Here is a 13841-nt window from a genome sequence, read left to right as displayed (position 1 = left end):
TGCTGTTCTTTACAGTGAGACAAAGATTTTGTTAAGATGGAATTTTCTTCTGTTTTTTGGTTTGGTTTGGTTTAATTGTTGCAGCAGCTTTGAGAATATGTGTAAGTGAAGTCTGAAGAACACTGTTGCCTATAGCCCATTTCAGGCATATTGCGTACACTGATCACACATATGGCAAAAAATGGAGTTATTCCATTGATGAGGACAGTTCTTCAGAAAGCTAATTTATTGGGGCATTCTTACTAACTGGTAGACTAACTTTTTAGTGAAGTTACTTTCTCCTTAACTATTTAAAAAGCCATGCAAACTAAAGGTGAATGTAACTGATTAAAGTGGAAACATGAAAGTAGGTACCAGGTCTTAGCGAACGTATTAAAGGAACTGAATAACTGAAGGTGGTCATACATGTTTTTGTATATACTTTCAAAAGGGTTTGTGTTGTATATTCTTTTAATTGTTTTTAAAACTATCTCATAAACTGAAAAGGCATTAGCATGGGTTTTATAACATAATGTTTGTTGCCATGTGACTGGATTCTTATGGTGAGCTGGATTCTCTTAAGTATTTCTTTACTACCCTGAACAAATAAACAGTATCTTCATTATAAAATATGGAGGTATAAAAGAAGGAATTTGGTAAGATATTCCTAGTTAAGATTGGGTTACCCTGACTCAACATAAGTAATAGAGTAAAATAAATGTTAACAAGCTCTTGACTGGAGACTCACAGTGTATAACATCCCTGGATTTCTTCAGAATAGGGAGTCCTTTTCCTTGTATATCGGAATTGTAGATACATGTGCAGTCATACTTAACTCCTTTGTACTGCATGAGTAAAACTCTTTAGATTTGTTTATTTGCTGTCCTCAGCAGCTAAAGAAACTGGGTATGTGGCAGGTTTGCTCCAGGAAACCTTGTGACAGAAACAAAAACTTTAAAGATAGCTTACAGAGAACTTTACAATAATTCTATTTGTTCTCTTTTCTGCTGTTCCATGCTTGAATACAGAAAGCTTGACATATTCCCTAATAAAAGAAAAAAAGGTAAGCTTACACTGTCAGCTGGAATATCTGTTACAGGAGAGAGTGCAATTCAAGCATTAGTTGAATTTAACAGAGGACATCATAGAAAACAGAACTTTTAGAAGGAAATAAAGTTATTTAAATGTTTGGGAAAAGTAGTAGTTGTTTTGGTTTGTTTTTTTTTTTCATTGATCTCTAATTAATACTGTGGTAATTGATTTATTTTAAAAGATTGAGTAGTGTTCTACCCCAGAAACAGAATCAATAAGGAAAGCAAGAACAGATATTCCTAGGAGGTAGGAGAGTAGTGGCCTGTGATTTTTGTTTGTTGTTTTAATTCAACTTTTGTTCCTTTACTTGTAGCTGGCTTTTGCGATGTCTTTCTTTGGCCAGGTTCACTGTAGCCTTTGTGCTATGTGTGTAGTCCTACTGATTTCAATGAAATTACCAACAGTGCATAAAATTGAGAATATGTGTTAGCGAACCAGGATCTGAGGCCCTCTAGTGATTTTTACCTGTCGAAATTGTCTTAAAATTTGTGTATGTGAATTTTCCTGTGGTCTGGGGCTGGATGTAAGCTAAGTCTCTGCAGGCACTGTATAGGCATGCAAAAAGACATGAAATATTACTGTGGAGTCACCACTGCTCAGGTGTATGGCTATGCAGCATCCAGATTAGACCTGGCTGTCATCCAGTCAGCTGTTGGTACATACAGAGGAACTGATCTGTCCATGCTGGCATACTTCTGCCTATCTTCAATCAAGTGCTACAAAGAAGAATCATGTCACAGCAACATGGTCAACTACGCTGTGAAATATTTTCTAGCATTTTTGAAAGCAATATTGAGAATTTGGGTAACTTCCACAGGTGGTGATTATCTAAGGATGGCAACTTAACACAAATGAGTAAGTGACCACAGCATGGGCAAAACAGGGACAACTTTTGCTATCAGTTTTACTTTATGGATAGTTCCCTACCTCAGTTTGAAAACCTCAGTATTTTAAGTTAAATATTTTTCAAAAATGCACTTAAATTAGATGACTTGCCAAACATACTTGAGAATTATAGAAAAATTATTTTCTGATCATTAGTTTCATTGCATGTAGGCAATTTTTATGGATGTAGATATATGTGAAACCAGTAGTACATGAGGCTTCTTGAAAATTTTGTTGCTGGAAACTATTTTCTCGTATTAAGGCTCTTCTAATTCCAGTTACAGATGTTTAAAAGAGGGAAAGAAAAAAAGAAAAAGACCAATCTTGGATTAGAAGATAGGATATTAGTGTAAAAATGGAAATAAATTTCAAAAAGTTACATTAGAAATATAGTGAATGCAGTTAAAAAGTGAATTATCATCCAGTGTGTGTATAGCAATTGACAGGTCATTTCTTCTCTAAATCAAATAGTATGCCTTGGGAAGGAGAGAGAGGCCCTTGTGACAAAGGTGTTTGTTCTGTTGTTGGAAAAAGGTTAACAGTTTAGTCCGATAATCTTCAAATCTGTGCATTAGGTTCTCTGACAAATAAAGATAAGACATCAAATGAACAAAACCCCAAGAAATACTTTTGAATTAATTTTGTTTCCTTGTGTCAGTTGTAAAAATTTTGACTGCAAATCTCCTTCATTCTGACTGCACATGGTTCTAATCGTAGTTTCGAAATGTGATGAGAATGTATGATGTCATCTACCTATTTACCTTTGCGGAAAAGAAACTTGATGTGGTCCAGCTAGCTGTTTGTCTATATTAAATAAAAATCTTTCAACTTTTCTTTGTAACAAAATCAAGCAAAAATTTGGGTTGCATTATAAAACTACTAGTATGAGGTAAGAAAAAAATCAGAGGCCAAGGTTAGGTTGTCAATGATTTGGCCTATATTTAAGCATAAGACCCCAGAGGTTCTGCCACAGATTGTCCCTCCTTACTGGAAAAAGGAAGATTGCTTTCTTGTGTACACTAAATAATATGAATGAGAGTAAACACAGAGAATCCTTAATTTACCCACACTGTTAGAAAACCTGTTAAATTCAGAGGAAGAACTGAAATAAGGCCAGATATCTTTTTACAAAGGGAATTCACCCATTTGAGTCTATTTCTAATTATGTGCCTGACAAAATATTTTATTGAAAGAGATATGTATGCAGTTTATTATGTATTACGCTAATTGTAGTGTAAACGATAAATGCAACTTTTAAAAGGGCTGTCAAATACGTCCAGGTATATCTAACTGTGGTGTTATTAGTGGATATACTGTAAGTGGTTCCTGAGATTCGGCCCAACACTACAGTCCTTACTTGTATCTTCAGGTTCACATTTGCTCTTCTTACTCTCCATTAATAGGTAGCATAGATCAGTCAGTGTTAAAGGAGTTGCCTCCTGAGCTCCTGGCAGAAATTGAATCCACCATGCCACTTTGTGAACGTGTGAAAATGAACAAGCGCAAACGTAGCACAGTTAATGAGAAACCAAAATATGCTGAAATCAGTTCTGATGAAGACAATGACAGTGAAGAAGCTTTTGAATGTAAGTAGTACATCATTCTGTTCCTACTGCTAAAGAAAACTAATATTTTGCTTTTACAAAAAGATACATTTTTTTAAAGTTGGCTACTGTAAAACATGTGAAAACAAATTTGCTGTCCTGACAGCTACTTGGCCAAGAATACTTTTTTTTCTTTTAAAAGAAAATTACTTGATTTCAATTTATTGCTCAAGATAAAAAGCAGCTAGCTGTTAAATTTCTTTTCCTGATTACCTTATGGGAAGCTGATAACTAGATTTTTTTTTTCCGGTTGTACTATGAAATATTTTTAGCCAATTGGATTAGGCAAAATATCCTCTAAAGCAGCACGGAAAACTTGCATACAAAGGTATGCAAAGAAAGATTTCAGTAAATAAATCTTAAATTATTCTTAGTTTTATTGATAGGAAAAGTGAAGTATCCCCTCTTGAATGTTTTTGACATACTAAATTGAGAATCTTACTGCCCAGAATTTTCTTAAAATATTTCTTCTTCTATTATTTGTCTGGTATATTGCTTGAAAAACTGGACTTGCTTTTGATGGGTTCTCAAAATGTCATATACTGATGATACTGTTCTTGAATAACTGTTTTCAAAGGAGGAGAGGAAGCTTGTAGTTAGAATTTTGCTGTGTGATTGGATGAAGTTCCTAAGTTTCAAAACATTTTTATATACCTCTAAGTTAGGAAGGGATTTCTTACCTGCTAATAAGAGTGTGGTTACTTTGAATCTATGGCAGTTCAGTTAGCCAACACTGGAAAGAAACTCTGTTAAAATGCAGTGAATCAATTCAGCAAGAGTTAACATCTTAACTGTGTTACCCACGTGGGGCTACAGGAGAAGTACTTGTTGCTGTTAACCTGAGAAGGCATCTTGCTTATAATGATTTTTTCCCAAGTTTAGACTCTTTCCACCTTTGCTTATGTAAATGTATTACTGAACTTTTGTAAAACACAATGTTTTGCTTTTTAGTCTTTCTTAGGGTCCAAAAGAAAGATTTGTTTGTTCTTTTTAATATGTTTCAAGCTCTTGTCCAACAGATACTCAGTGCTTATGCACATATTAACATAAAAATTATAATAATGATTCCTCTGATCTTTATCAAAGAAGCAGAAAAGAATGCCCTTTTGTTTGTATGTTTTTCCTTTTAATTATAACTGAATAATGCTGCTTTGAGCATGAGTGTGAGATCTTGAGGTAATTTGTAATCAGTCTTGATTATGGCAAAGGACTAATGATGATTTACTTCATTCAGGATTCTGTATTCTCTGTTTACCGTATCATATCACTTGTTTATGATGTTAATAATCTGGAATAGTGAATTAAAAAAAATAAGTAAAGCAAAATTATTTAAGTTGGTTGGGAATGGAGAGAATTGTCAAGAATTTTAGATACCTTCTTCTACCTAGTAGCCACAGTGGCTCTTGAAACTCTTAAATACAAAGTAAAGCAAATTAAGGAAAACTTCTGTAGTAATTATATGCTTTAAGGAGTTCTAGGTTCATTACATCCTCTCAAGAAATCTGGCCATCATTCTAAACAATTCAGTGAGGACATCTGGTTTAAAAATAAATTATAATATTTCTCAAAGAACTGTAGAACTGAATTGAATTAAAATGAGAGAAAATGACTAAGGGAATGAAAGATTTGTGACAAGTACTGAATAGATTTCTATTGTTACAAATATGTGTTTCAGAATTTTTCTGGTTGTCTAAAATTGAACTTTAAAAAATATGAAATAGTGATTGTTACAAAAGAAGAGAAATTTCTTGGAGTATCTCATGAAGAAGGGACATTCCAGTAAATTAAATTACGAGAAATTAAAAATTGATGAAATCATTCTCATGCAATAAGTGCTAAAAGTGTTATTGCATAAATGTTTGGCAGAATTCAGAAGAAAATTGGCTATTTATATTCCAAATAGTATTTATTTATGTGTAAAATCAACAATAACTCATGAAATGTTGTTAATACTTAAATTTTTAGTCAAATTTACCTACCTCAAAATAAATTTTGTAGAGCAGTGATTGTGAATACCTATTCGCATGTTCATCTCATATGCCTTGCAGAACCAGCACAACTGTAACACGTTCTGTTTTGTCATGCAGCGTTGATAAACTGGTTAATTTTAAAATTCTGCTGGAAAGCAATATGGAGGTTACTTTTCTCACGGAGATGTAGCTGGGGTCAGAATTTGTCCTACGGAGCTTAAATTGGTACTGATAATTTGTAACTGTGGAGACAGATGTCATCTGCCTCCACAAAATGCTGTCTCATGGGGCAGAAAGAATCAGTTAAGACGTGTAAAGGCTTTTCCCATAAAACACTTACTTTTTTCTCCAATACACTCACTCCAGGTATCCAAGATGGCCCTCCATTTCTTCAATCACAGTTAAGTCTTGACTATTTTAGGCAATGTTAGTATCTCTGACATCATGAATGTGACTCTACTGCCTCCAGAAGCAAGTCTGATCCAGAAGCAGTTCAGCTCAAAGCCTGAACTGAGTTATTACCTTAAAGACTTGGACCACCTCTGTACAGAAGTTTTCTACTGCATTTTCAGAAGTGGGAACCCTCTATGGTACAGTGCAGAGCATTAGTATCGCCTCAGGGTTTTTTTATTAATTCTAAGCCTGGGCTGACTATTGACTATATCCTGGTATGTATACCAGGTGTGACTATATCCTGATATGTTTCCTATGCTTCTCAATAAACTGGGGTTGTGGGAAGAGGTTGTCAGTTCAGTTCCAGTTCTGTATAAATGCTTAGAGCCATTTTGGTCAGAAACAACCCTACATACAGTCATACCTCTCTAAACTTCAGGAGACTTTGGTAGAGACACACAGATGTCAGGGCTGTTATATGCAGGTTCACAAACATAAATTCTGCTAGTCTACAATGTGATGTTTTGGAGCTGTTTTGATCTTAACAGCACAGTCTGTGTTACACATCTCTTTGTTGGCCCAATTATCCTATTACACTAGATAATGGAGACTTGGCTGACTTCATGGATGAAGTTACCTCTTCCATATCTTTTTTCCATTCTGTCTTAGCACCCTCACCCATTCAAGACACACAAGACTTTCTTTGAAAACAACAGAGAACTCTCCTTTCCGCTCCCGCACTTTATTTCCGCCAAATCTCTGTTTCTGTATAGAATATTTATCCCAGTTTCTTCAACATTCACTTCTGCTGGGCTTTTTGGCCCTGATTGAGAACTGGTTATAATAACCTTCTGTGGTACCAACTTGCTGTCTGGCCCAGAATTGTGACTCCAGCTTTCTCCTTTACACTGACTTTCCTGCAATATATATAAAGACAAAATTTTAGTTGTCTTGGCAAAACAGAATATCTTTAAACAACTAGATTGTCAAGTCTCGTTGGAACTTGCTGTGTTAGGTGGGCCAAGGAATCACTGAATTACAATATGGACACACAGTAATAGTCACAATTTCCATAATTTAAGAAGTTATCTCAATGGTTTTTTATGAAAGGATGAAATTTATTTTGATTTGTTCTACTTTCCTTTTACTTTGCTTAAAAGGACAAATGCCCTGTAAATTTGTATTTTTAAATGTTTTCTGGTGTCTTTACCAGTTTTAGGCAAGGTTTTCATGTAATTCAAAAGAAATCATTAGCATAATGTCATAACAGAATTTTATATAATACTGTTAGAGTGTTCACTTGTTTTACAGAACAGCTATGCAATAGTGTTTAACTTGCAAATCGTAGAATCATTTAGGTTGGAAATGGTTTAAGATCATCAAATCCAACCATAAACCTAACACTGCCAAGTCCACTAATAAACCATGTCCCTAAGTGCCACATCTACAAGTCTTTTAAAAGTTCAAAAATGTTTAATTTTAAGCTATTAAAAGTAGAAATTTTTACTTACAAAGAAATGCATTTCATTTCTAGCTTCTCGTAAAAGACATAAAAAGGATAGAGATGAAGCTTGGGAGTATGAAGAACATGACAGAAGAAGTTCTGGTGACCACAGGAGAAGTGGTCATTATCATGAAGGAAGGAGGACTTCTGGTAGTGGCCGTTACCGTAATCGCAGTCCTGATGACTCTGATATGGATGATTATTCCCCTCCTCCTAGCCTCAGTGAGGGTAACTGATAATTTTAAAAATTTAATTTTATCCCATAGTATTACTGCATTTTTAACAGATATGTTAAACATTTTAAAATAAACATCTTTACATGCAGTATTGAATACAAGTATAAGAAATTTTGAGAAAGTATTTGTTTCACTCTTGATTCTCTTAATTAGTGGCTAGAAAAATGAAGAAAAAAGAAAAACAAAAGAGGAGGAAAGCCTATGAACCTAAACTAACACCTGAAGGTAATTTCAGAAGATTTATTTTCTATAGTTTGTATTTTCTCTTTTTTATAAAATAATGCTTTTATAATTTATTTTTTTTTCCAGAAATGATGGATTCTTCAACTTTCAAAAGATTTACTGCTTCAATAGAGAATATTTTGGAAAATCTGGAAGACATGGATTTTACAGCTTTTGGTAATATGTCAGAAATTTTCAAAATTCTTTTCCCAATTAGAAACACAAGAAACACCAAAACATTTGTATTTCAGTATTTTTGAACTTCTTGGTCATTTAGTTGCCTGTGATGCATGCTAGAGCATACTGCATTTATATGACTTCCACCTTGAATAGTGGCCCTTACCTTTCCAATTTCACTTACTGCTGCAGGAAGAAGATCCTTCTTCCTCCTCCCTTCAGAATCCAAAAGGGACGTATATCATAATGAGACAAATAGTAGTCCCCTGGCGTGGAAAGTATACCTCTTTGGGATGTCATTAGAGTGTTATCTTCTGCCAACCATATCTTGTAAACAACACTAACATAAGATGGTTCTCTTGCTAGTAATGTCTGGGGCCATAATTTTGCATCTGTTGTGGCATTTGACCCAACAGAGCTTGATTATTTGAATTCAAGCGGCACAGTCCTTATGCATTTGTGGCTGAGGCACTGGATCACTGTGTGGTCCTTATCCATTGCAGTGGAAAACCAGCCAGCTTAGCATAAGTGTCTGAGGAAGTAGTTCAGGTTGACCAAGGTGACTTTACATTGAAATGGATAATAGAGTATTTGTTAATTTTTTTCCTACCATCTTTGTCACAGGCTTAGAACAAGGGGAGGACCATATTAAACAAAGTACTGCAGTTTTTAAAGCAATAGTATATACAACCTTGGACTTAAAAGTGAAGCCCTTGGTTCTTTTTGTGTCTGGTAACATAGGGGTTTTTTTTTGTAAGGGTCAATACAATTAAGACACAGTGTATCCCAAGGTACTTCATTTCATACGTGTTTTTCATCTATTACCTTTCCCCAGCTTTGAACTTCAGAATTAGAACTACAGTCATTTAAGATCTGTTTTACTGGAATGAGGGTGATGACACATAAGCTCCAATAAATGGGTTTTGCGATATTAAAAATTTTTAGTTTATGACTTGCAGAAATGGATGCTTCATGTTAGGCTGTTAAATGATATTTCAGAACCTGTCATATTTAACAAGTAGTTGTTGTTTTAAGTCAACTGAAAGTTGTCATCATCAGTGTTCATTAGATGGAACTATTAGATGCTAAGTATATGGAACTATTAGATGCTAGCTATTTGGAAAATCAGTTCTTTTTCTTCAGCTGGCTTTTTCGTATTGGCTGTAAAATACTGATTTCCTTGAAGTCTAATTAGAAATATGATTGTTAATTTTTAAATTTTTTTTTAAAGGTGATGATGATGAGATTCCACAGGAATTGCTACTGGGAAAACATCAGCTTAGTGAGTTGGGTAGTGAATCTGCAAAAATCAAGGCAATGGGCATTATGGACAAGGTACATCTTCATAGTCTTTAACTCTTTTTGAACATACAATTTTGATAAACATACAAAAACTGTCTGCTTTAATGATATTCCCCTCTTTTCAGGTGTACATGTGGCAGATACTGTGAACAGTTGTACTTCTGCTGACTTAGCGGAAGTGCTTAAAAACTTAACACATCTTAACAGTTACTGTCTCTGAAACTGAGACGTTTTTGTTGAATGGTCCTTCTCTGTGTCAATGCTGATTATATGCCAATATGTAATACCCATGCCAGAGCAGTAAAATCTGAAATAATTAATGTACTTTCACAAAAACACATCAACCTATAGGCTTAGCTCTGTAGAGCTGGTGTTGAGCAACCACGGTAAATCAGAACCTGCTGGCAAAGTAAAAAATTCCACCCTTTCTGATATATGCCATCAGTGCAATGTAAATATATGATGTCCAGCCAGCATCACACTGAATTGCCTCCTTCTTCCATCTCCCCAAAAAGGCCTTTCAAACTTAGAAGATTTAACACCCCAGGTGATAGTAAGATTCGTTTTCTGTAGACTGCATGTTGTGGTTTCTTCGCAGTACTCTTCTCTACTTCAGTTCAAGACTTTTTGTTGGTGCAAACTGTTGGTATTGCACCTCTAGAAACAGTGTTCTTACTTCTATGTTTGTGAAGTATCTGTGAAGCCACTTCATATAAAAGTCACTCTGAAAGGTTTTCTTTAGTCCAAAATTTAGATACTCTTCCTGGACTTTTCTTCAATCTCTCTATCTTCCTTTGTAGCATGTGGTCAGCCTGAGTGTTTCTCTTTCCTGATATTCTCACCCTTAACCACTGTTTCCTATTTTTGTACACATTCATACTTAAGTAGATACATACATGTACACATAAAATCAGAATTCTGTTGCTTCTAAAGGTGAGTGCCAATAGTATCTGGATGAGTGAAACCAGCTGTCCTGAGTTGAGCATATTCTATACATTGTTTAATCATAATTCTGTAGAAGATCAGTAAGTAAGTTTGAGTTACTTTTTTCAACATGCTAGTTTTTCGAAGTTAACGCTAATAGTGGTCAGTTAGAATTTGTGGTTGATACTTGGATTTGGTGAATATGGTTTTAGAATTGGTTTTAGAAGCAAAAGTGTGTAACTATACAACCTTAATTACAGATGTGCAGTTTTAAGTCTATTTCTATGGATTTTGCTGGTTGAAAATACAGTTTGATTGCAATCTTGGAATGTATCTCACGTAGTTTAATTATATTATCAGCATTCTCAGTCATGCTGTGTCAGAAAGCACAGGAGTCAAGATCTGATCCTTATCTCAAATTGCTTACAATTTAAGTGTTTCAGATTATATAACAACTTCTGTCCTTCATCCATGGACATTCTTTTTACCAATTTGGAAGCCTTTATGTTCCTGCTGTTGTTTGATGTGTTTCTTATCTTGTTTTAGCTCTCAACAGATAAAACGGTAAAAGTTCTGAATATTTTGGAGAAGAATATTCAAGATGGATCAAAGCTTTCTACGTTACTTAACCATGTGAGTTTCAAATTACATAATTTCACAACATTATGTAGAATAGTTTTCTTCACTTGAGTCCTATTTAGTGATAGCTTTAAATACTGTATATGTGTGTTAAAAGGAATTTTTATTATAATATATATGTGATTGAGATTGCCAGATTTTAAGATTTGAAGTAAAATTCAATTGATTATATTTTTTCAGTACTAAACATGTTTTATTGGGAGCAACTGAGTTTTCTTTTGTTTCAATGTTAAATATTATAATTTCATCCTAGAATATTCATGCTAACTGGTGTTACTTGCACTGTTGGACATTTCTTTGCTACTTTGCTATGTGTCGATAAAAGATCCCTTACATGATGAAAGAAGTACCACAGCTTTCATGTAAAGCGTATTCTTATTCTGAGCATTAAGAAAGGAGGAAGCTCTTTGTTTAGGTCTATTCTTATGCTGCAAAGTTAAACTTATCAACATAAACACAGTTAACAGGAAGCTTAAGATTTTATGGTATTTTTCCTGATATACCTAAAACTACATGGAGATTTGGAGTTTTTATGAGGTTGATATGTGATGTTTTACATTTCATATATTTCTTTATCTCTATACTTTCTAGTCAAAACAATATTCTAGCAAGACTAGAGTTCCTGAGTTTTATGGAAAAAAAACCCCTTGATATGCAGAAATAGAGAGTAATTATTTATATTGGAAAGGAAGAACTTGAGCTTTCAAATGAAAACTAGAGACACATTATTTATACCTAAATACTTTCATCTAGATAGTTTGTAGGGTTTTGAAAGTTTCAGTATGCAGTTCTGAATGTCTTTAGCAATATGAAAAATAAGTGAAAAGGTGGTCCTGGTTTACCTGCTGTACTTTACTGTGATTAAGTCTTTATGATAATGTTTTTAAAGTGATATTTTTCTTTTGTAATAAAACTCAAGATTATTAAGCAGTTAATGAAATTGTCCAATGATTACAATTCAGAGACAAAGCTTTGATTAAAAAAGAAGCAATCTTTAGCCAAACAAGTTTTAGATTTTTCTTAAAACCTACTAAACGTGATTTATGGCTAAAAAAGCCTCTGCTAAGAAGTCAATTTAATTCTTTTACATTGCAGTGAAGATATCCTACCTCTGTGCCAGGATGTTTTTCAGGGGTAGACTGCACTTGCATATTCTTTTTATTTCTGAGATTAATGAGGAAAAAAAAAAGAAAAAAGAAAAAGTATTTCCTAGAGTCATAGCATAGTTTGGGTTGGAACGGGACCCTACAGTTCACCTAGTTTCACCCCCCCTGCTGTGGGCGGCGACACCTTCCACTAGACCAGGTTGCTCAAAGCCTCATCCAGCTTGTCCTTGAACACTTCCAGGGATGGGCCATCCACAACTTCTCTGGGCAACCTGTTCCAGTGCCTCACTACCCTCACCTGAAGAATTTCTTCCTTGTATCTAATCTAAATCTTTGCTCTTCCAGAATAAAGCTATCGCCCCTTGTCCTATAACTACATGCCCTTGTAAAAAGTACCTCTCCAGGTTTCTTGCAGGCCCCTTTTAGGTACTGAAAGTCTGCTCTAAGGTCTCCCCAGAGCCTTCTCTTCTCCAGGCTGAACAACCCCAACTCTTTCAGCCTGCCTTCATATGAGAGGTGCTCCAGCCATCTGATCACCTTCGTGGCCCTCCTCTGGACCCTCTCCAACAGGTCCATGTCCTTCTTGTCCTGGGGACTCCAGAGCTGGATGCAGGTGGGGTCTCACCAGAGCAGAGTAGAGGAGCAGAATCCCATCCCTTGACCTACTGGCCACGTTTCTTTTGATGCAGCCAGGGTATGGTTGGCTTTCTGGGCTGCAAGCGCACATCACTAGGTCATGTTGAGCTTGAAACTACTTGGGTTTTATTTAAAAATGCTTGGGATTTTTTAAAGCCTTATTTGTGCAAGGAACAAATGACTTAAAGTCATTCTATGCAATAAATTTACAGACATCTCCTGATTTGCAGATTTCTGTTGATTTTACAAATACATATATCATATATGTAATGCACTGTGATATTGTTTTAGATTCTCTTACCCCAAAGGGAAAAAATTAATATGGTTTCACCAACCCCTTATTTTTACAAGGAAAGCCAACAGTGTTGAACTATGGTGTCATACAGTCAGGAAAGATTCTTTTCCTCTGTAGGCTATATCTTCCTGTAGGCTATCATACCAGAGAAGCTATGAAAAATTATACCTGGTTTTGCTATGAATAATATTACTACAATATTGAAGTAGTGCTGGGTGGTCATAATTAACCTCATGTATGTTTGGTTTTGTAACTTGTAAAAACCCAGAAATGCAGAGATTCTGTAGCCTGTGCTAAATCTAAATGGACATACTTAATAAGACGTGTTTTAAACCCATTGATAATAGATAGGTTAGTCCGTAAAGCAGAGAAAGTCATGTACTTTCATGTGACTTGTAACAGTCTGTTAGTGTAAGACTTCCCTCTAGTGGCAAAAATTAGACTGATCAAAGCACCAACTGGTGTGCATAGGCCACTGAAGAAAGTACTAGATGAATGAATTTAGATTTTGCTTAAGGTACATCAGTCTTAAGTAAAGTATGTGTCAATCTTCCCTCATAGTGCTTCACATTGATACGCAGAAAACTTTGTGTTCTAGCAGAAGAATACAGTGAGACTTTGAAGACTGGAAACTTAGCTAGACATATTACAAACATGTTGCTAGTAAAACAAACATTAGTTAATTTCTAGAACAAACTGGTTTTGTATCAAAAAGTAAATATGACATTTTATATGTGCGTGTATGTAAGCATATTAAGGTAATGGTACTCTCTTTTACTTGGTAAGGATAAAAATTTGACTTCCTGTTCACACTGTCTTGTTTTTCTTGCCTGTTACAGAACAATGACACTGAAGATGAGGAAAGATTATGGAGAGA

The 13841-nt window shown here is 34.9% G+C and overlaps 1 protein-coding gene across 1 annotated transcript in view; it reads left to right on the top strand.

The window, feature by feature from the left end:
* NIPBL (Nipped-B homolog (Drosophila)) overlaps positions 1-13841 on the top strand; it is a 101471-nt gene that overhangs the window by 51763 nt on the left and 35867 nt on the right. The window contains 7 exon segments of the mRNA XM_009704754.1: positions 3360-3542; positions 7458-7655; positions 7817-7888; positions 7973-8062; positions 9294-9397; positions 10835-10921; positions 13804-13841. The exon segment at positions 13804-13841 is cut by the window's right edge and continues 16 nt beyond it. Coding sequence (XP_009703056.1) covers positions 3360-3542; positions 7458-7655; positions 7817-7888; positions 7973-8062; positions 9294-9397; positions 10835-10921; positions 13804-13841 — 772 coding nt within the window.

Source organism: Cariama cristata, unplaced genomic scaffold, assembly GCF_000690535.1.
Source record: "Cariama cristata isolate BGI_N322 unplaced genomic scaffold, ASM69053v1 scaffold7247, whole genome shotgun sequence".
Taxonomy (NCBI): Eukaryota; Metazoa; Chordata; class Aves; order Cariamiformes; family Cariamidae; genus Cariama; species Cariama cristata.
The sequence above is the reverse complement of the archived record's forward strand: the minus strand, read 5'-3'. Positions and strand labels throughout refer to the sequence as shown.